This window comes from Notamacropus eugenii, chromosome 1, assembly GCF_028372415.1.
Source record: "Notamacropus eugenii isolate mMacEug1 chromosome 1, mMacEug1.pri_v2, whole genome shotgun sequence".
Taxonomy (NCBI): domain Eukaryota; kingdom Metazoa; phylum Chordata; class Mammalia; order Diprotodontia; family Macropodidae; genus Notamacropus; species Notamacropus eugenii.
This window is the reverse complement of record NC_092872.1, coordinates 172201481-172225091: the sequence shown is the minus strand read 5'-3', so window position 1 is coordinate 172225091 and position 23611 is coordinate 172201481. Positions and strand designations below refer to the sequence as shown.

General features: G+C 35.6%; 1 protein-coding gene across 18 annotated transcripts in view; it reads right to left on the bottom strand.

The window, feature by feature from the left end:
* The window catches only part of ZFAND6 (zinc finger AN1-type containing 6), a 108405-nt gene that overhangs the window by 64850 nt on the left and 19944 nt on the right, over positions 1 to 23611 (bottom strand). For 2 of the 18 annotated variants that reach the window (XM_072618991.1, XM_072618965.1), the window contains exon 2: positions 16018 to 16064. The exons of 14 other annotated variants lie outside the window; for them this stretch is intronic. Coding sequence is in view for 1 of the 4 variants with exons in the window: in XM_072618956.1 (XP_072475057.1) it covers positions 16018 to 16048 (31 nt within the window). In the remaining 3 variants the exon portion in view is untranslated. Of the gene's footprint in view, positions 1 to 16017; positions 16065 to 23611 lie in introns of those variants that run through there. 2 more of the 18 variants (XM_072618956.1, XM_072619018.1) reach the window with 2 other exon arrangements.

Sequence of the window (23611 nt, the reverse complement as noted above, 5' to 3'; positions counted from 1 at the left end):
AGCTATAACAATAAGAAAAGAATGGAAGAAATAAGTACAGGAAGTGAGCAAACAAAACTATCATTTTTGGTATGACAGCTTCCTTAAAATACCCTATAGTCAATTAAAAAACTAAAATAAAGATAAATAACAACTTTAGTAAAGTTGCAAGATACAAAATAAACCCACACAAATCATTAGCATTTCTGCATATTACAAAAAAAAAAAAAAGCTGGAAAAGATAGAATAACAAATTCCATTTAAAATAACTACAGACAGTATAAATTATTGGAGAGTCCACCTGCTAAGACACATACAGGAAATAAGAACACAATTACAAAACACTCTTCACACAAATAACAACAGATCTAAATGAGAAATATTTGTTCCCGTGCAGGATGAGCCAATTTAATAAAAATGACAATACCACCTAAATTACTTTACTTGTTCACTGCCATACTAATCAAACTACAGAAAGATTATTTTAAAGAGCTATGAAAAACAATAACAAAATTCATCTGGAGGAGAAAAATGTCAATGATTATTCAAGGGAATGGAAAAAATATAGAAGGAAAATAGTCTGGCAGTACTAGATCACAACCTATAATAAACAAAGCTACAATCATCAAAAAACTGTTTTTCAAAGTTGCTCAGTGGAACAGATTAGGTACACAATCTATAGATGCAAATGAGCATAATAACCTGGTGTTTCATAAAGCCAAAGATTCCAGCTACTAGGGCAAAAACTCGCTGACAAAAACTGTTGGGAAAACTGTTTAGCAAAAATTAGGCATAGACCAACATCTCACACTATATATTAAGAAAAGCTCAAAACGGATACACGAGTTAACCAGAAAGGGTGACACCGGAAGCAAATTAGTGGAGTAGAGAAGAAATTAACCTGTCAGATTTATGGATGGGGAAATAGTTTGTGACCGAACATGAGATGGGAGTTTCACAGGAAATAAAAAGGACCATTCTGATCACATAAAAATTTTACACAACAAAAACAATACATCTAAAAACTTAGGAAAAAAAGCAGGAAACTGGGAGAAAAAAGTCTAACAAGTTTCTCTGATAAAGATCTCATTTCTAAAACAGGGGGAATGAAGCCAGAGTTCAAACATAAGAGACATTCCCCAATTGATAAATGGTCAAAAGATATGAACTGGCAGTTTTGATAAGTCGTCAAAAGGTACCAATCGTCATATGAAAAAAATACTCTAAATCACTAATATTTAGAGAAATACAAACAACAACAATTCTGAGATACCACCTCATACCCAAATTGGTTAACATGACAGAAAAGGAAAATGACAGATGCTGGAGGGAATGTGTGATACACTGGAACCGAGTTACACTAATACACTGTTGAAGGAGTTGTGAACTGGACGAACCATTCTTGAAAGCAATTTAGTATTATGCCCCCAAATTATTAAACTGTGAATACCTTCTGACCCAGCAATACCATTACTAAGTCTATGTCCCAAAGTAGGGGTGTGGAACCTGCAGTCCCGAGGCTATATGTGACCCTCTTAGGTCCTAAAATGAAGTCCTTTGACTGAATCCAAACTTCACAAATCACCTTAATAAAAGGATTTGTTCTGTAAAACTTGAAGTCAATCAAAAGGCTGTACCCAAGGACTTAGAAGGCCACACATGGCCTCGAGGATGCAGGTTCCCCACCCCTGCAAAGATTCATACGTACACAAGAATATTTCTATCAGCTCTTTTTCTGGTAGCAAAGAACTGGAAACTGAAGGGAGAGTCATCAACTAGTGAATAGCTAAAGAAGTAATGGTATAGACAAAACAGGAAAATGATAAATGTTGAAAATGTGAGAAAACTGGAACACTAACGCACTGTTGATAGAGTTGTGAACTGATCCAACCATTCTGGTGAGTAATACGCAACTATGTCCAAAGGGCTATAAAACTCTGCATACCCTTTGACCCAGCAATACCATGTCTAGGTCTGTATGCCAAAGAGATCATAAAAATGGGGAAATGACCCACATGTACAAAAATATTTATAGCAGCTCTTTACGTGGTGGCCAAGAATTGGAAATAGAAAATCATTTTGGGGAATGGCTGAACAAGTTGTGGCATGTGAATATAGTGGAACATTCTTACTCTTGCTCCATAAGAAATGATGAGCAGGCTGACTTTCAGAAAGACCTGCAAAAACTTTCAAGATCAAATATAAAATTTTCTATTTGGCCTTTCATAAGTGGGTGCCTTCCTACCTTTCCAGTCTTTTTACACCTGAATCCCACCAACATATTCGGTGATCTAATGAGTTTCTCCTTACTGTGTGCTGAACACAACACTCCATTTGCAAACAATTCCAGGCATTTTCACTAGCTGCCTTCCATGCCAAGAATTTCTCCCTCTTCATCTGAATCCTGGTTTCAAGTTCCAGGTAAACACTTTCTTCAAGGAGGCTTTCTTGATCAGCTCCCTGAATGTTAGTGTTTTCTTTCAATTGATTACATTTAATTATTTGCATACCATCCTCCTCACTCAAAATTAAGCTCCTGGAAAGCAGTCCAGAGTATAAGATCTAGCACACATTAAGTATTTAATATATGTTTACTGACTTGACATTCTGCAAAACAACCTCTAAGCTCCTCATTCATGACAGTCCATCTCCTCACTGACCATCCCCCAATGTCTAGAATGCATTTCCTACTGCCTCCTCCAGTTCCCTCCCTTCCTTTACACTGCTGATCAAGTGCCAAATTCTGTAGTAAGCCTTTCCTGATCCCTTCAATTGCTAGTGCTCTCCTTCTCAAATAGCCTTGTATATATTTGGGATTTATTAACTTTATATTTATGCTTTATATATTTAAGTATTTACTGTTTCATTAGAAATATAAGCACCTTGCTAGTGAGAATTGTTTCATTCTTCTTATTCCCAGCATCTAATGTGGTAGTTGGTGCATAAAAGGCACTTAAGTATTTCTTCACTGATTTGTAAAGAGGAGGGCAGGTAGGCAGAGAAAAAAAGTATAGGTGATATGATGGAGTAAAATATACAATTAACAAGCAAAATGGGCCATAGAATAAACTTACTCATAAAATGAAAGAGAATCTAAGAATCAGTCAATAAACATTTAATAAGCATGTAGCATGTGCCAAAGCTGGGGATATGAAATGGATTAAAAAGTACAAACATGTCTTGTTTTGGGTTTTCTTTCTTTTTTTTTTTTGTTTACAAGAAATAGACTTGAAATAAAGATTCACATATTTAAAAAATGAGGAGATAGAGGAGAATATGTTTTAGGCAAACTTGAAAAAGCAGATGTAGCAATCATGATCTCAGACAATGCAAAACTAAAAATAGAAGAGCTAAAAAGGGAAAACTACATTATGTCTAAATGCACTACAGAGAAGGAATAACAATATTTATTAAATCTGCACCAAATGGCATAACATTCAAGTACTTAAAGGAAAAGTTAAATAAACTGTAGGAAGATATGGACAACAAAATCTAATATTCAGGGACCCCAAGGTTTCCCTTTTCAGACCTTAGACATTTTTTAAAAAAAAATTTAAAAAAATAAATTAGTAAGAAAGTTAAAGTACTAAATAAATTTTAGAAAAGCTTGATATAATATATATCTCTTAGAGCAACTTTGAGAGGGAAAAATAGTCTTAATTCTCAGCAGTACGTGGCTCCTTTACAAAAATAGACTGACCATGGATTCAGGGAATAAAAAAAATCTCACATATTGAAAAGTGCAAAAATATTAAATATTCTTTACTATCATGACAATAAAAATTATGATCATAAAAGGCATCTGAAGAAAGTAGTAAAATTTAAACGGAAACTAATTTTAAAGAAGTAATGGATCAAAGGACAAATCACTGAAATAACAAAGAATTTCATGGAAAGGAATGATAGGAATAAGACAACAAAGTAAAACATTTGAGGTGAACCCAAAGTTGTCATAAGGAAACGTATAGCTTCAAACATTTAGATCAATAAGAGGAAAAAAAGAAACCAACAACCAAGAAAATCCATTAAAAAACCACCTCACAACCAAAAATAAAATCAGAAAAATCAATGGAGATTAAAAAAAAAAAAGGAAATCATAAACCAATAGCTAATATTTTTTTAAATGAGTAAAAATCAAGCTGGGAAAAACAAACAAAAAAAATTCACAATAGGAGAAATGTGGAAATTTGAAACTATTTCACCAATTACGTCAATAAAAGCAATAATTTCAATGAAAAATGATGACAAGTTACAATAATAAATAGCAGATTAAGATGATAGGAAAGAATTTAAATAACCAAATCTTAGAAAAAGTAACTGGACAAGTACATAAATGAACTCCGAAAAAGGGGGAGAGAAGGGAAGAACCAAGAAGACAAAGATTTACAAGTGAATTCTTTCAAACACTCAAAGAATAACTAATTACAATATTATATAAACCAAAAAATTAGGGAAAGAAGGTATTTTATAAAAAATCATTCTATGAAACAATATGGTCTTAACTTAGAGAATATAGAGAAATGAAGAAGCAACTACAAAGCTAACTTCCCTAATAAATATGGACATAAAAGCATTTAAGAGGCTATGATAACATACTAGAAAGATTATAGATTATGATCAAGTTGAATTTATATCCAGAATGAAGTATTTAATATCAGAAAAACTGATTCTTAGCCTGAGATCCAAGTATTTGTATTTCAAAATATTATTTTCTCCTTTGTCAACCAAAACATTTGTCAAGTACCTAATATGTGACAGGCACTGTACTAAGTATTAAGAATACAAAGAGGCAAAAGACAGTCCCTTCCCTCAAATTACAATTCTAATGAGGGGATTTGTAATCCTATGTATTTTATGAGTGACCTGAAAAGGGGTTCACAGGCTTACCCAGACTGACAAAAGAGTCAATCACAAAAATGTCATCTGAAACCAAGAACCAGTATTATCTGTACCATCAATGATAACCTAAAGGATTTTACAAATAAGATTAGGGATAAAATAAGGATAATGTCCCTTATATAACAACGGTATTATTTGATATAGAAATGTTAGTTGTAGCAATAAGACACACACAAAAAAACCCAAAAAGTCTAAGAATAAAGGAAACAAAATTAATATTTCTTACAGGCAGTATCTACTTAGAAAACCCTAGAAAATAAACTAAATAATTAATTTTTAACAGTAGCTTCAATAAAAAACCTGAATATAAAATAAACCCACATGAATCAGCATACAAATCAACAAAACCCAGCAGGATAAGGAATAGAAATCGCATTAAAAAAATAAACTTTCAAAATATATGAAAAATATCTGGGAATCTACCTACCTACTAGGACATACATAGGAATATTTTGCATACAACTAGTAAAAACTCCTTAAAGAAATAAAGATGAGCTCAATAATTAGAAGGATATAAAATATCCATGGCTGGGCCATGCCAATATGATAAAAATGTCCATTCTACTTATTTGGTATCAGAGTAATGAAAGTATCAAAGGGTTATTTACAGAATAAACAAAAACAAAAAAATATCATTTAGAAAACAGAAAGGTCAAAAATACCATGTAATGATGTACTAAAGTAGGAAGTAAAGGAACCTAGCCATGCCAGATTTTAACTTATAGGACAAAGCAGCTATCTTTAAAATTAATTGGTACTGTTTAAAAAAAAAGTCATCTAATGGAACATGTACATGCTATGCAAGAGCAAACATAGCAAATATTACCAGTGCCCAGTGTAGAGCAGACATTTAATAAATACTATCTGATAGAGTAGCATAGTATTCAATAAGCCTGAAGTTGCTAACTACTTAAGTTAAGGATTCACTATCTAACAAAAAATTGATGTTACTATAGACAAGAAGCTTGGCAGAAAATAGGTTTAGACTGACATTCACACCACATACCACAATAAGCAACAAATATATAAAGAACCTAGATACAATGGTTTAAACATATCTAGCTTAGAATTAAATATAGCATTCCCATAACACTGTAAAAAGTCACCTAATAAATTAGAAGCAGGGAAAGAGATAACTTTTCACAACCATGGATAAGGAAGACTTATAGCCCCCAAAGATCTAATTCTTTTTTGGGGGGGAAGGGAAGGCAATCAGGATTAAGTGACTTGCCCAGTGTAACATAGCTAGTAAGTGTGTAAAGCCACATTTGAACTCAGTTCCTCCTGACTTCAGAGTCAGTACTCTATCCACTGTGCCACCCAGCTGCCCAACTCTCCAAGGATCTAGAGATAAAATGAACAATTTTGATTACATAAAATTGAAAAGGTTTTTGCATAAACAAAATCAATACAGCTCAATTTAGAAGGAAAACTTAACTGGGGGAGATGAAGGGATTGTTGCAAGGTCCAAAGTCCAAGATATACAGGAATCTGAAACAACTATATGAGAACAAGTATTTCCCCAAAAGGTATGAACTAGTCAAAGGATATGAATAGGCAGACATTAAAAGAAGTGCATGTTCCAAGTCGCTAATAATGAAGAGAAATATACAAATTAAAACGACTCTTTAGTTCTACTATTCCACAACCATAATCCTGGCCAAGTGAGGACAAGTGTTGAACTGTACTAAATTTATTATATACTTAAAAAAAAGCTATACATAATAGATTCAAGGTTTTATGTAGAATATTTTTCTGTTCTTTTTACGGAAATAGATACTTGCTGATGTCTATAAAATTCAGATAACAAAACATTTTTTTAAATGCTTAAAAAAATGCCCCCAAGATCACAATCTTGGGTATGGTTTCAAGGAACAGAAAACACTTAATTATTTGGTGAGGGAAGATATTGAGTTCTGTTTTGAACATAAGTCTGGAAATGTTGACAGGACCTTTAGGTGAAGGTGTTGAAATAGGCAGTTGGACAAACTACCCTGGGAAGAAGTTGAGGATGTAAGGAGTCAGTAAAGAAATGACAAATGAAGTCATAATGATGTTATAAAATTGTCAGGAAACTAATTATTAACTCAGTAATGCTTCTTAACTTTTTTCCATTCAAGACCCTTTCAGTGCTTCTTTTAAGAAGCACATAAAGGAGGGAAACTTGCAGGAAAATCAAAAATAAGGGGCAGGAGGAAGATGAGAAGCCAGTAAGGAAAAGAAACAGGATGAGAATCACAATAATAATATCAGAGAAGATAACAAAAAGATTATAATCAAACTACAGAGAGATCAAGGAGAATGAGGGCTAACAAAAAAAGGTCATTGGATTTAATGATACAAAGACACTGATGACTATAGAAAGAAAAGTTATTGAGAGAAAGATGAAATAGGAACTGATCAAAAGTAATACAATCTAATCCAAAGCTGTGAGAGAAACAGGTTGTTATTGTTTAAGTGTATAGATAAATGCTCAACATTTGAATGAATAGAAGTATATGTAAAGGAAAGATTATATACAGATCTGAGGTCAGAAGATCTGGGTACAAATCTCACCTCAAATTGCTTGAGGTCCCTCAGTAAATCTGTTTCCTCATATGTAAATTAGAGATAATACTTGGACTTCATTATAATCTCTCAGTAACCATCAGGATCAAGTGAGGTACAATACATAAATTCTTTAATCATTATTACCTCTGATCCTATAAATGTAACAGGTCTCTTGTCAAATTCTCAGTAATAGTAGAGGAAGAATTAAAAAATCCCTGGATTACAAAGCCACTTCTCCATTTTGTCATACCATTTCCCGCTACTGGAAATTGTCCTCCCCTGGCTTCAGCGACACCCGTATCTTGTGACTTCTATAATATGAAATGTCACTCCTGGCTCCTAGTCTTCTTTCCCACCTCCTGATGTGGGTAGGATTCTGACGCTGGCTCTCTTCTTATACTCTTCTCTGCCTCTATGCAAATGACTCAAAATTCTAGACCTCTAGCCCTGACCTTTAGACTTTCATCAATAACTGGCTAAAAGACATTCTACCTTAACATTTCTCCAGAATCCAAACCTTAACATGCCCAAAATTGGGTTTATCTTTCCTCCTAAACCAGCTCTTTCTTCTGCAACTGCTATTTCTGAATATAGAACCATCATTCATTATCCCATATTCACAACCTTGGGTTATCTCAGATTCATCCCTCATATTTTGTTGTTATTTCCATTCTCTCTTCTTACTATTGCTGGGATATTCCTTCTTATGGTATGCAAGTATTGTCATAGGACATGGATTCAGAATTAGAAAGAACTTTAAGAACTCACTTAGCCCAGATTCCTCATCTTAAAGATGAGGTTCAGAGAAGCAGAAAAAAGGACTGAAGAATGATAACTCTCTTCAAATATGTTCAGGGCCATTACCTGGATAGATCACATTTGCCCTACCTGGCCCAGGAGAGCAAAGCTAACAGCAATGGGTAACAATTAAAAAGAAGTAAATTTAGGCTTGAGTTAAGGAAGGACTAACAATAAGAACTTTTAAAAAACTGGAATGGATTATCTTGTAAGATTGTAGGATAAGAGAACAGCTGGTTCAACCATCCTCACAAGGGAAACTCAAGTTCAGAAGTGAAGTGACTTGCCCAACAAAGGTAGTAGGGGGCAGAGCCAATTTTAGAACTCAAATGCTCTGAAAGTTCTCTGAACCAGTACTTTCCCCACTGCATCACATTCCTTTACAGCTGACAGCTTTACAAAAACCCCATGTCAATTGTCTGGTAATTTAAAAAAAAAATTTTGATTTTGTAGAATAAATTAGCTTTTAATGCTCTCCTCCAAAATATCTCCAATATGTAAATACGTTAAGATTAAATAAAATTTTAAGGGTAAGGAGTCCCTAATGGCACTATAAATAGATTTATTTCACTTTATCTGATTTCATTGTCCCACACATTCCCTTCATTAGTATAGATGACAAACCAGGCATACCCCACTTCTTATCTCCAGATTCTTGTCCATGTCTCTGGATAAATCTTCCAAGTAGGATCCACCCAACATGAAGTTTTCCTATGAGTTTTTTAATATTTGGAGCTATTACTACTTCACCCAGATTGTCAATCTATAAGTCATAGATTTCCAATCAAACACTGGATGATGTTTTAGGTACTTTGTAGAAGAAATCTTGCTTGAACCAGGGATAGTCTATAGTTGGGGACTTTCCCCACCTTATCACTAGCAATACAGATATACTGTATTTCTGCTTCTTTAGAGCTCAAGATCATACCTACTCAAAACTCTACAGTGGCTCCATACCACCACCTTTAGGGTAAAATTCAGATTGTGTTGCCTGAGATTCAACGCTCTCTACATTCTAAGTGCCACCATACCTTTCTAGCTTCGTTTTCTATTGTTCTTATCTACTTATTCTATACTCCAGTCAAAACAGACTTGGTGCCCTCAAAATATGAACTGAGTTTAAATACTATCATACTTCTTTTCATGCTATATTCTCTATGGATAGAAGTGTCTTTTCTCTTTCTCCTCTTTGCCTATTGACTCCTATCCAAATATAAAAGCACAAACGCCATCTTCTCCATCAAGCTTTCAATGATACACTATGTAAGGAGGACTGTTATCCTTTTTAGTTTCTCAGGATCCATGGCTATGGGAATGTCTAGTTTTCAACTCTCAGAATAGCCCCAAGGATTCTAGATATTAGTTCATAGAATCATAATGATAGACAGTTCTACTGAGGCTGTACCGTGAGGTAAGGGGTGACAATTGTTGGCAAGATGCCTTGTGACATTGGCCTAGTCACTTAACCCCAACTGCCTCATCCTGCGTCATCTCCAGTCATCCTGCTGAATATCTGGCCACTGGATTCAGATGGCTCTGGAGGACAAGTGAGGCTGGTGACCTGCACAGCCCCTCACTCACTCAAAACAGTCAAATGCAAGTCATGTCATTATTTCTGATGGCATGGTCCTCTTTGGCAGCAAAGGACAAATACAGACAGATAAAGCAGGTGAGGACTAGTCAGTGAGTGGAGAAAAGCCATAGGTAATGCATGGGGGAATACTTGTACCTGCCTCAACCAGCCCCCACTGAAATTTGAGGGGATTTTAAGGGAGTGCACAAGTGTTCCTGTCTCAATTGACCCCAATGAGACATAGGGGTAGTTGTCCCTCCCCCACCTCCCCTTTCTCGCTGGTCCCTTTGAGAAGGGTGATTAGGGAATTCTATAGGAGCTGCTTCTCTCACAACCATTTGAGAAGACTAGACTAGAATAAAGCTGATTATTAACTGCTCCAAAGCTTTCTGCCTGTCTGACCAGATCAAGAGTGAACCTGTTAAGAGGTTGGAATCCAAAAACTCCAGTGCCTCCAGTGTGTTATCTGTAAAACGGATACTTACAGTTATGGCTTTGCCCCTCTGACTTCACAACCTTATCTTGTCATGCTCAAAGACACTCCATTAAATCATAAATGGAATTAAGAGGGCCTAAATTTAAATGTTAGTCCTTCTGCTTTCCAACTGCATGGGCCACCAGCAATTTCTTAACCTCTTAGACCTTAGTTTCTTTTTCTATAAAATGAAGTTGCCAAAATGTTCACAATGACATTTTTCCCCAAAGAACTGGAAAATAGCTAGCAAAAGATTAAGAAGTGGCTAAATAACTTGGGGTACATGATATGACACGGGATATCATACTATAAAAAACAATGAATGTGAAAAATTTAGGTTCCTATAAATTGTTACAACATGAAATAAACAGCTATCTGAAAAGTCAATGAATCCATCAGAAAGGGTTTCAGAAGCTATCTAACTTCCCATATTACAAAAGAATTCCTTCTACATCAGACAGTTTAAAAATTGGCCTTAGAGGTCACTTAGTCAAGTTCCCTACACTGATGAATAAGTACAAAGACATACAACAAAGAAAGAGATAATAAAAGTCTAAACTAGGATAATAAACAAAAAGGTACATACGTTAAAGATGCTGTTGAAAACTAAATAGTTACGAGGGGAAGAGGAAAATGGAAGAGTAGAGACTATGAGGCTACATCGTATGGCTACAAACAGAGGATCACGGATCCTTCAGAGGAAATCAAGAAATCTGAAGGAAATACACGAGTTTGGGGTAGGGTAGGATAGGGGAGAAAAAGGGAAGGAAAGAAGAGATCATGCTTTTGGGACCTGTTAAAGTTAGAGATATTGAAAAGACACCCATGTGGACATGTTTAGTTGGTAGTTTTCCAATGCAAAACAAACTGTGAAGGGAATTTAGGAGCTAGATACACAAATTTGCTAAGTCATCTGAATAATAAATGATATATTAGCTGTCTTCAAAGTGCCAGGTCCTGGGAATAGAAAAACAAAAGTGAAAAAATCCTTGCCTGCTAAGAGCTTACATTCTATTTGGAAAGACAGCATATGCAAATACAACTATGTATAAAATAAGAAAAGGTACTTGTTGGAGGAAAAGAATAAGGAACTAGTAACTGAAGTTGGAGGAAATCAGGAAAGGTTTCATGTAGAGAGTAAAAATAACTGAAATCATGAGTTGATGAAATCACTAAGAGGAAAAAAAATACCAAGAGGAGAAGATAGGGCTTCACCCTTCAGCTCCAAAACCAAGAAAACCACATGAACGTCCTGGCAGTACCTCAAACAATAAGATCACCTTGCCCCAAAGAGAATTACTAAAAACAATTAAGATGAATAGGCAGATTTCAGGAAAACATGAAAAGACTACTAGTACAAACTGACACAGTGAAATGAGAACCAGGAAAACATTGTTTGAACACAGTATCAGCAAGATCGTGTGATAATCAACTATGAATGACTCAGCTCTTCTCAGCAACACAATGATCCAAGATGTGTACAAAGGATTTACTAAGGAAAATGCTATCCACATCCAGATAAAGAACCGTGGATGACTCTGAATGCAGGTCGAAGCATATTTTTTCCACTTTATTTTTCTCATGGTTTTATTTCCTTTTGATCTGTTTCTTCTTTCACAACTGTGAAGAATATAGAAATATGTTCTACATGACAGCACTTCTATATCAAATTGCCTGCCATTTTTGGAAGGGAAGAGAGGGAGGGATAAAAATTTGGAACTCAAAGTCTTCTAAAAATGAATGCTAAAATAATTTTCTTGATATATAATTAGGGGAAAAAATAAAGTACTATTTAAAGAAAAAAATAAAAACAACTAAGGGTGGAGAAATTAGTGACAAAAGGATACATTTCAGCTTCATATAAAGAAACTTATCCAGTAAGTGTCCAAACATATAATGAGCTTTCTCAAGATCAGTAAGCACCCTAGGCCTCACAGGGATAGTGAACTCAACTTTCAGGATTTTAGCAGAAAATACATTAGAAACATAGACTTAAAAGGGCCCTGAAAAGGCCATTGAATCCACTTCCCCAATATTACAGATGAGGAAACTGAAGCAAAACAAAGTGAAGTGACTTGCCCAAGAACATATAATCTGAACCCAGGTCTTTCTGATGAATTTAAGTCTAGTATTTCATCTAGTTCAAACACCTCCTCTTATAGGTGAAAAAAAAGCAAAGCCCAGAGAGTTATTTAAGGGAGTTCTAGTTGGCTGCCAACTAAGAAACAGGAATGTGTAACCTCAAAATTCCAAACAAATTCAAGATACCATAACTCTACCGAGTTAGAGAGAATCCCTAGACAAGAGTGAGGAAAGGTCAACACATCACAAGACTTATGCAAAAACCAAGTTTATAACAAGAGAAATGAACATGCAAGTGTAATCCAAAGGATTCCCAGTTATTACATAAGTTTACATTTTTATAATAGCAGGACAAAAGGAGAAGGGGATACCAGGAATGGACATGACAGGGGAGAGGGATGGTCCAGCAAAGGTGGAAAAAAAGACCACGCTCTATGGGTAAGAGCAAGGTAATGGCTAAAGCCTCATTCTTTTCCCTTGTGTACTGCTAGACTATGAAGACAGGAAGGAGAGTCTACTTATCTGCAAAGGACCCCAACTGCACAAGCATTATCCCAGCCTGGCACAGACTGACTGGCACCTGTCTTGACTCCCAAGGACACACAGGGAGTCCAGCTTGGGGTACAACAACAAATTATGTCAGCTAAGGGGAGTTTTGTCCTTGACATATTCAGTCAAGGGCCTCTGGCATGCTCTGGGTTCGGTGTTTCTTGAAAATATGGCAACTCAAAAAGACAAATTCAGGGGACTCCTTAATAAACCAGATGAATTCTAATGTATCTCCCCCTCCAAGTCTTCTGAGGATAAAAAACATCTTATATCAGTAAGAGGAAGTTAAGTTAAAAGTAGCAATCTCTTACTTTAAAATTCAGGAAACTCCTACTTAGAAATTTAGGAAATACTGTTTTAATTCTTGGTAGCTACAAGTAGCATGCTATTTTCAGTAATGTCAGCCATTAAGAGTTATTAACAGTCTATTAACAGTCACCTCTTTTATTTTTGTCCCAATTTCTAAAAATAATCTCCAATCTGTCAATGTGGGTCTTAGTTGCCACATCTTAGGGAGTTCTTTTTGGAGACACTGAGAATTTTATGTAAAGAAATCTCATAGCCCAAACTTAAAACCATCCAAAGAGAACACCCCATAAACCCATACCTTCTAGTATTCCCATTTCTGTTGAAGATATCACTCCTCTTCTAGTCATCAAGGATTACAACCTACAAGTTACCTTTAACTCTTTTCTGTATTTGTTTAGGAAAAGTTTGTAAAAGAAACATGCAAAAATGAAGAAAATGTATATAACTACTTTTTGTTCCCATTTAGTTATCACTAAAGAGCCATCAAACCTAAACTCTGTATTTAGGTCGTTGACTTCAGGTTTTGGGTTGTTGTTTTTATTTACTTAAGTCTCTGAGATACACTGTAAGGTACACTAAGATTTCCCCCCCATTATAATTTGATCATCTTCTTGTAAATACTTTTTCCTTTAAGAATTTAGATGTTATACCATTAGATGCATGCTTTGACATTAATTCATTGCCTATGTTACCTCTAAACATGATGTGCTTTCCCCATATATTATTTAATCCAGTCTATTTTTATGGTTGCCTTACAGGAAATCATTTTTTTTACCTGAAATGTTATATTTTAACTGTGATGCTTTCAGTTTCAAGTGCTTCATTTGTAAAGGAGGGAGACTCAATGGCCTCCATCTTTTCCAGCTCAAAAACTACAATCCTATCACTTCATGTGAACAACAACAAAAAGGTTGGATTCTACTTTCTACTCCATCCTACTTTTCTCCTCCATTTTATGCCTTGATTCATCCCATTCAACTTCACAGATGTAGGTAGATAACTTCCTCCACATTACCATTCCCCTCTTTTGGCCTCCCAATTCCTTCTTCTCAAAGGTCTCCAGGAGTGTGCTCAACACTACTCATCTATATTGAATCCAATATCTGTTTCTACTCCTCTACTAGTCTTTGATAGGTTCCTACCCTTTCTTTCCATTCTCTTATTCTCTCCTTCAAGATTCATTCTCCAAATAGTTTGTTTTGCTTATGATTAATCACTCTCTCAAAATACACTACTTAATACCCTTTTTCCCCCAATTCCCTGACAAATTTAATATATTCCCACACTAAATTTTGTGTGCATTTAACTCTCTCCAATTTGCCAATTTCCCCACCAGCACCCTTTCCTCCATATTTGAATAGTCTACCACACTTAAATTATGCAAATTAAGTTCTACCTTCTCCCTTCTTCCTTCCTTTTTTTCTTCCCTAGGGTTTCCTTTTTTCTCTTAGGGTCATCAAAATGTAACAAAACTACTCCTTTGTCCTCAGACTTACTGACTCCTATGATGCTTGAGAAAACAATAAGGCTCTCAATGTTTCTTCTCTCCCTATTAGAATATAAACACTTGACCATCTAGTGTTCTAATTATTCAAATGTATTTACTCTTCTACAGTTGTTGGGCATTTTAAAGTATCTACTCAGGAATGGTCTCTTCATCTGCGATATTTCAAAATCCTCTATTTCATTAAAGGTCCACTCTAGTCTGGAATTTTTGAGTTCAAATTCAGCTTCAGACACTTATTAGTTGTTTGACTCTGGGCATTACTATGTCACCCTGGGCAAGTCCCTCTGTCTGCCTCAGTATCAATGGAAAAATGAGGATAACAACAATACCTACCTCTTCGGACTTCCTTAACCTGAAAGCTCCAGATTTTGGCTATGATGTTCATGGAAGTTTCTATTTTGGGGTTTCTTTCAGGTTACTGGTGATCCACAAAGTGATATAAAGGGAATTAGGGCCCTAATTACTGAGGCACTGCATGCAAGACTGACTATATGACAAGGTGATAAGATGCTCATTCCCCATTCCCACAAGGTATCAAGTCAGGCTAACACAGTTCCAGAAACCTCTGACTAAATCTTATCTCCTTGTAATAGCTCTAGGCTCTAAGTGTCCCAGGGTTTGCAATCTTCTCTGTAATCCCCAAGCTGGAAGGCTCCTCCGGGCTATGTTTTGAGGCTGGGCTGTTTTATCTGGACCTCATCCCTAGTGTCCACAGGCTTCTGGGTGTCTCTTAGTGCTAACCTGGTCTAGCAAAATGCAGTATATTTTCAAATAAGAGTTCTTGATCATTTTTCTGTGAGGCACTTTTAAAAAATTTTTTGGTTGGATTAATGCCAATTAAGCTGAACAATTTTTCCTACACTCAACCATCTTGAGGCAAGTTCATTCTGAACTTCATTCTCACATCTAATAATCTGCCATGTTTTGTTCATTTCATCTCGACAGTTCTTCCATCCATCCCTTTCTCTCAAATACCTACAACTCAAGGCTAGGCTCTCATGATCTTTATCAAGCCTGCGCTCCTGTAATAAATAGCATCCTTGCATATAGCCTCTCCTGCCATCAAGAATTCTCCAGGCTGCTCCTCAAATAATAATACTAAATAAAGATCTAAGAGTTGCTAGAGAAGCTTCAGTAGCTCCTCATTTTGTTTAGAATAAAATATTAATTACTGTTTGTCCTTTTGGAAAAGTTTCTTTTAAAAATTCTTTTTTCCTATTATCACTTTTGTTTCAATAGTGACCTATCCCATGTAACAAAGAGAAAAAAAGAAGTTCAGAAAAACTAATACATCACCAAGTCTGACAGCATATGCAGTTTCCCACATCGACAGTCTCAAATACCTGAAAAAGAGGGAGGAGGGCCAAGCTTGGTCACTATAATCACGTAGTGAGAAGACCCTCTTTTCTCTACTCACTAGAACCCACATGGGACAAGCAGAAGGATCTGCTACCACCTAAATGTTCTTTTCCATTGCTGTTTGGTGGCTCATATGGCTTGAGTAAGATGAGAGTCAACAACTGTATGTCTTCTAGTGATGTAAATCAGGTGTCAAACTCCAAGATTAAAATGTAATTGGGAAATACTTAACAAAATAAAAATACAACAGAACATCCATAATGTTAATTGCAGTTTTTAAGTCAATACAAAGCCCTAGCCCATTTCTATTTGAGTTTGACCGTACCAATGTGCCACTAATAAACTTCAGGACATATGGAACTTTTCATATGCCCTACAACTGAACTTTCTTTTACATGTTGGTTCTCCCAAAACTGAGTCTTGCTCTTTAAGAGCTCATTTTTTTTTTTATTTGTACTATCCCACTTAACAAGATCTTTTTTACTCTTTCTATGAATTATTTTACAGGGTCAGTTATTTCCTTCTGAATCAGTTTCCATGCTTTCCTGAATTCATTATATCGACTGTTTCTTATAGCGCAGTGATACGGCATTTCATCTGTGTACCGTAACATCTGAAGGGCATCTATATTGGCCCCCAGTTCTTTACTACCACAAAAGGTGCTACTATGAACATTTTGGTGCATGGGTCTTTTACAAATAGATAGATAAACTTCCCAGAAGTGTATACTTAGCAATGAGATCTCAGTCAAAATTTAATAACTTTCTAGCGTATTTCCAAATTGGTTTCCCTAACAGCTGTGAAGAAATTAGACTAATTTACACATCTCCCAGTGTATTTCAGCATCTTTCTTTACCCTGTCTCTTTGCCATTTAAAATCCTCTATAATTTGTCTCCAGTCTATTTTTCCTTTTTATACGTTCTTTCAGCACCTATCTCAGAGTTGTTGTGAGGATCAAATGAGATAATACCTGTAATAAAGTGCTTAGTGCCTCCTATATACGTGGCACTGCTATTTAAATGCTTATTCCCTTCCCTTTCCCCAAATGCTCTCCAGAAAATCTATCACCAGTAATTTAGACTTCCCTACTTCAGGCCATTTCTGAAGCACCTCAAAAGCTTGCAAATGCCAGTAGATGGGTTCTGGACTGTCCTTGAGACTGGTGAACAGGGAAGGGCAGATGGTTCATATTTCTTCATTAAACATTTGAAACAAATAAATAAAATGTTTCTCTTCAGAGATTAAATCATGACAAGACCATGACTGGATTAGCCTGAATGGTTCAAAATCTGCCAAGGTTTAGATTAGTAAAGAATTTTGAAGTTTATATTTCCCCCTTATAAATGTCAAACATGAGTGTTCTTCAATTAAGTACTAAGTTTTCATGAAAAAGATGACACCCCTCACTCAGTTTTGCTTAACTGAGACAACTATGAATGCCATAAAATAATTAGACCTCATGGGATTTTTTAGAAAGATACTCAGCTGTTGCTAATAACTTATAAGAACCCTGGGGTACAATTATCTCTTGTTGTCCATATTCTAGGGTGCTTTCAACCTCACTAAATTCCTTTTTATCTATTCTTACACTTAAGAGTCAAGATGAACAAAGGACCAGTATTACAGAAACTATTTTCTTACTGACTATAAACAAATTCACCTTTTACTCTTCTCCAACACTCCAAAAGTTTTCCCAACACACATTACTGGGGATAAAGAGAGACCAATTTACATGCACACATTTTGGCTGGCATGAAATTACCCATTCATCTATATAAAATTTGTATACACATCCCAGCAAAAAGTATATTAAGATATACCATAATTTTCATACCATTATTTTGACAGTAGCAGTAGCCAGACCTTAGTAATCTCCAGCAACTTGTTTCTATCTTAATCCAGAATTTTCCAAATTATGGGATGTATATAAGAAGCAATAGCCAAAATGACTGGCAACTTCCCAAAAAATTGTTTAATTTTTTTCAAAGAAAACAAAGGTCAGAATCAACAAAGGTTAGTCTAACATTTGAATCTGCTCTAGGTGACTGAGAATCCAGGATAGCAATTGAATGGTATATGCAGAGTAAAATTTAGGTCAGTAGGTGTACGCATGTGCCATCAATCAGTGTTCTAGTGCTGCTTGCTGCCTGGAATGCAAAGCATCAACTCAAAAATAATCTTTTTGCACAAGTATAAAGTATTATAATTTTCTGTTACAATTCTCTTTATTAGTTATTTTAAGCTGGTTTCCAAAAAAATCACAAGTAAAAAACTAAAATAATTTGAAAACTCTCATAGGCAATTCGATAACTGATAGACAATTGTTTGAAATATTTAATAAGTTAAATTGTCATTTTTTAAGAATTTTCTAGACAGAAATAATAATTTTTTGTGAGAGGAAAATATATAACCAGCATGCAGATAAAATCTACTGGAGCAACAATAAGTAAGAAGCAAAGATAGAAAAAAAGTAAAAAGTTCAAATCCAGGAGATATATAATCTACTATACTAACAACTAGGATTCACAAGTACTGTTACTGATAGAACAGAAACACATGCTAGGTTTGCTTTATACACTTTAAGAGCATTTAGCATGAAACCTATCAGCATGCATCTATTAAGTGTCTACTATGCTCTATGCACTGAAAATACAAAATCAGAAGGAAATAATCCCTGTTCTCAAGAAGCTTATATTGTAGTAGGGTGCATGTAAGTAAGTGCATGTAGCATGTAGATATAGAATAAATACAAAGGAGAGAGGGTAACACTTAAGGGTTTCACGAGGTGGTGCCTGACTTGAAAAAAACCAGTGATTTTTGGTGATGAGATGAGAAAAGTATTATTTCATGCATAGGAAACAAAACTAGTGCAAAGGCACAAGAGGGGAGATGAAATAAACAGTAAGAAAGCCAGTGTAGCTGGAAAATTGGATTGTGACCAGGTTTCAAAAGGCTTTAAATGTCAAACAGAAAAGTTCATACTAGAAGTAATACAAAAGGGATATAGTGTGGTTGATTAAACAGAAAGGTGATAGTCAAATATGAATTTAATGAAATGATTAAATAGGAAAGTGATAAGAGTCGATCTGAAATTAGTGACAATGGTTTTGGAAATAGTGTGGAGAATGGACTGGAATAGGGTAGGACTTGAAAAAGGGAAATCATTGAGGAGGCAATTGCAATAGTGCAGGCAAGAGACAGTGAGGGCTGAACTAAGCTGATGTAACTGTGAAGGGGTCAGATAAAAGTATCCTAGAGGTCTTAATGCCAAGATTTGGTTGATGACAGGAAAATGAGGATGAATTGAGGACAATGCCAACGCTGAGAATCTGACAGACTAGACATATGCAAATTCAAAAAAGAGGTTAAAGTGTGTGGAGAGTAAGACATCTAGTTTGAATCCAAAAGGCAATGAGAGAATGACACTTAAAAAACAGAACTGGGAGCTATACAGAAAGAATGATAGCATTCTCAAGAGAGCACAGAGAAACAAAAGGGAGGGGACAAAGTTTTGGGCATATGCTTACAATCTAAGATGATCTATCAAAAATTCCTAAGCAGGAAGGGTTGGAAGAAAAATGGAGAAGTAGGACAGAGCAATGTCACAAATAACACTAATCTCTTGACACTGTAAAGCAAAAGATTAACAAGGTAAGGTTTTCCAGAGAAAATTAAATACTTTTAACAGAAACTCTTTCAAAGTTACATCTTTGACAGGAAAAAGACTCGATCATTTAAGGTCACTTAGAGAATAGGTGAGCATGAAAGGCCTCAACAGAGAGAAACACAGGCATTAACTTCAGCTTTCACAGAGTTGAAACAAAGCTTAGCACATAATGTGAAAAACAGCTTCCAACAGTTCCATTTTCAAATATTATGGTGAGAAGAAATCATGCCTCCGTATGTTCGAAGACTTATGTGATTCATTAATTGAGAAACTAAAATCTTCCTATTGTGCACAAGTAAAGGAAACTGCAGATGAGGCATGCTATGCTGTTAAAAGTGATGTTAGGGAAAATTTGTTCTTTTGCAGTCTAATATAGCATTGCTGCATTAGGATAAATCTTCAATACAACTGATATTTTTTAAAAATTATAAAGAATCCATTTAAAATAACTACAGACAATATAAAATACTTGGGAGAGACAAAATACATACAGGAATTATATGAACACAATTACAAAACACTTCACACAAATAAAGACAGATCTAAATAAATGGAGAACTATTAATTGCTCACATATAGGCTGAGTCAGTGTAATAAAAATGACAATACTATCTAATTTACTTCTTCACTGCCATAGCTAGAAAAAAATACAAAATTCATCTGGAGGAAAAAAGTCAAGAATATCAAGGAAATGAAAAAAATCAGAAATAAAAAGGCCTAAAGTACCATGTCATAAACTATACTACAAAGCTATAAATCATCAAAAACAATTTGGTACTAAGAAAAAAAAAATCAATGAAAATCCAGATCAATCAAGATTCCACTGATCAACAGGAAAGATTAAGTACATAATACACAGAAGCAAATGAACATAACTAAGTCAGCATCTGATAAAGCCAAAGATTCAAGCTACTGGGGCAAAAACTTACTATCTGACAAAAACTACCGGGAAAATTGGCAAGTAGTCTGGCAGAAAAAGTGGGCACAGACCAACATCTCACACTGCATACAAAAATAAGCTCAAAATGGGTACCTAGTTAAAGAAGGGTGTTATCATTAGCAGAGATGGGAAGAAATGACCTATCAAATTTAGGGGAAGTTTGTGACCAAAAAAAAAAAAAAAAAAAAGAGATGGAGAGTTTCATAGGAGGTACCAATGAACCACTTTGATTACACAAATTAAAAAGTTTGTGCACAAATAAAACCAATGCAGCTAAAATTAGGAGAAAAATGGAATGGGGGAGGAGGGAATGGATCTTTGCAGCAAGTTTTTCTAATAAAGGTTTCATTTCTAAAACATATAGCCAAAGGATTTTGGACAGCCTAGGGTATTTCAGAAACATGCTATCCACCTCCAAAAAGGGAACTGAGTGAGACACACCCATTCAACGAAAAGGCTTCTTTAAGTTGTCACTCAAGGGATGGCCCCTTTAAAAAAAAAAAATCACACTGGGAGAAGACCTTCAGGGTTCCTGGATAAAAGAGAAACAATTATTATTTAGTATTTAAATCCATTCTGTGCTAGGTGAGTGGGGACTTGTCCAATCTGTGAGCTCCAGAATGAATTGGGTTTAAGACTTGATCTTTGCGCAGAAAATGTAGCCAGTAAACCCAGAGGAAAAAAAAAAGCAGCTTTGGGGGGTGGAACACAGGAGGAGGAGGGAGGATAGGAGATAGAAGGAGGAGGAGGAGAACTGCTACTCATTCACAGGTTGTATTTGTCTTGGTTCTCAAAGAGGACCATGACATCAGATTGATGACATGACTTGCAGCTGACTTTGATTTGAGTGAGGGAGGGCTGTGCGAGATCACCAACCTCACTTTCTTCTCTTGAGCCATCTGGGTCCAGTGGCCTGATACTCATCAGGATGACTGGAGATGGCCCAGGAAGCAATGTGGGACCCTGGCCCTTTCAGGCTAAGGTCTTATAGCATTCTCTCTTCCAAAAAGGGGACTGACGGGCTCAAACTAAGACTGGAATGTATCTTTTCTTTTTCTTTCTTATCTCTGGAAAGCTGCTAACATGGAAATTCGTTTTGCATGACTTCACATTTGTAATCTGTTTTTCTATTTTTTTGCCTTCTCAATGGGTTAGAGTGGAAGAAGGTAAATCTTAAACTTAAAACTGATTTTTTTTTTTAAATCACATTAACAGAATGATGATATAACCGATTCTGTACTGACAGTTAAATGGATGTGATAAAGCACTGGTCTAAAAGCAATGTAGATACAAGGAATGGTTCATAATTGCTTAAAGAAATATGAGCAAAATGTTACATACAGTTTGTCAAGTTATGAGGAAAACCAACTTTACAACAATAGTCCAGTAATTTTTTTTTTTGCAAAAATGTGTAACAATATGGGGGAGAGCATAAATCATTTATATATTACTATGAAATATGTTAGGTTTATTGCATGTCAAAGTAATTCAAAGAATGAGTCAAAGAATTTTCAAAGTATTTCAAAAACTGACATTTTTCTTCGTAAAGATAAAGGAAATTGTTTTTATAATAAATATTTTAGGAAATAAATAAAAAGGTATGCCTCATTCAAAGTAATTAAAAAACTGCATAAAATATTTGGTATGTGATCAACAGTCACACTCAGGTCCTATAAAGATACAATTAAAAATATATCTAAAAACCCAGAGGGACAGTTAATGTTCATGCCTAGGCTACTCCAATAAAAAATATACTACCTAAATTAAGTCACAGATTTAGTATATCATTTGAACATAATGATGTATTGTACTGCAAATGATAATTATGAAGAATTCAGAAAAGCAGGGGAAACATAAAAACCACAGCTAGCATTTATATAGTGCTTTGAGTTTTGCAAAATGCTTGGAATCTTATTTGATCCTCACAACATGCGATGTAGATATTATTAAGCTCCATTTTACATATGAGAAAGCTGAGACCCGAAGTCAAGAATCACATGGCCAGTAAGTGTCTGAGTCAGGTTCTGAATCCAGGTCTTCCTGACCTCAAGTTCAGCACTCTATCTACTGGGCCACTTTGCTGTAAAACATGTGAAATGGTGCAAAATGAAGCATGACTATATACACAAGTACTACAACAATGCAAATGGAAAAAAACGAAAAACTGAGCACACAGTATAATTTTAATGCCCATCATAGCCCAATTAACTATGAAAATCTACTTCCAAAGTACAAAGGGTGGGTGGGTGGGAGAGAGAGTGCATGGGTACATAGTATTGTATGTAATATGTGACTTGGTTGGCGGTTTGGTTATATAAATAAAAGAATGGGAATGGGGATGAGGAGAAGAGCCAAGACAGGAGAATACAGAAGGACCAGTTGAGCTCTTCCAATGTTCCTTTCCAAACAACTTCAAAATAACTCATCAAATCGAATTCTGAAGTAGCAGTCAACAAAAGGTCAGAATAAGATAATCTTGCAGTCCATGTGGATGAAACAGCCAGCGGTGGTACACTAGATGGTGGTGACAAACAGCAGCAGGTTCTTGAACTCTCAAGCAAGAGACTGTATAGGTAACTAGCAACTGATTAGAAAGAGATTACAGAGTAACCCCGTGCTAGCATGGACCCAGGACCAGACACTTTTTGGTAACTCCACTGCTTACATCTATCTCTAGGTCATTATTCCAGGGCAGGGAGGAACACTTAGGGTCTAGGGCAGGGCTGGGGAACCTGTAGCCTTGAGGTCACACACAGCCCCGTCTAGGTCCTCAAATGAGACCCTTTGAATCCAAATTTCGCAGAATCAAAGGATTCGTCCTGCAAAACTTGGACTTGGTCAAAAGGCCCCTCCCAAGAACCACAAGGTCATATATGGTCTTGAGAGGCCTCAGTTTCCCCACTTCTGGTCTAGAAAGTGGAAG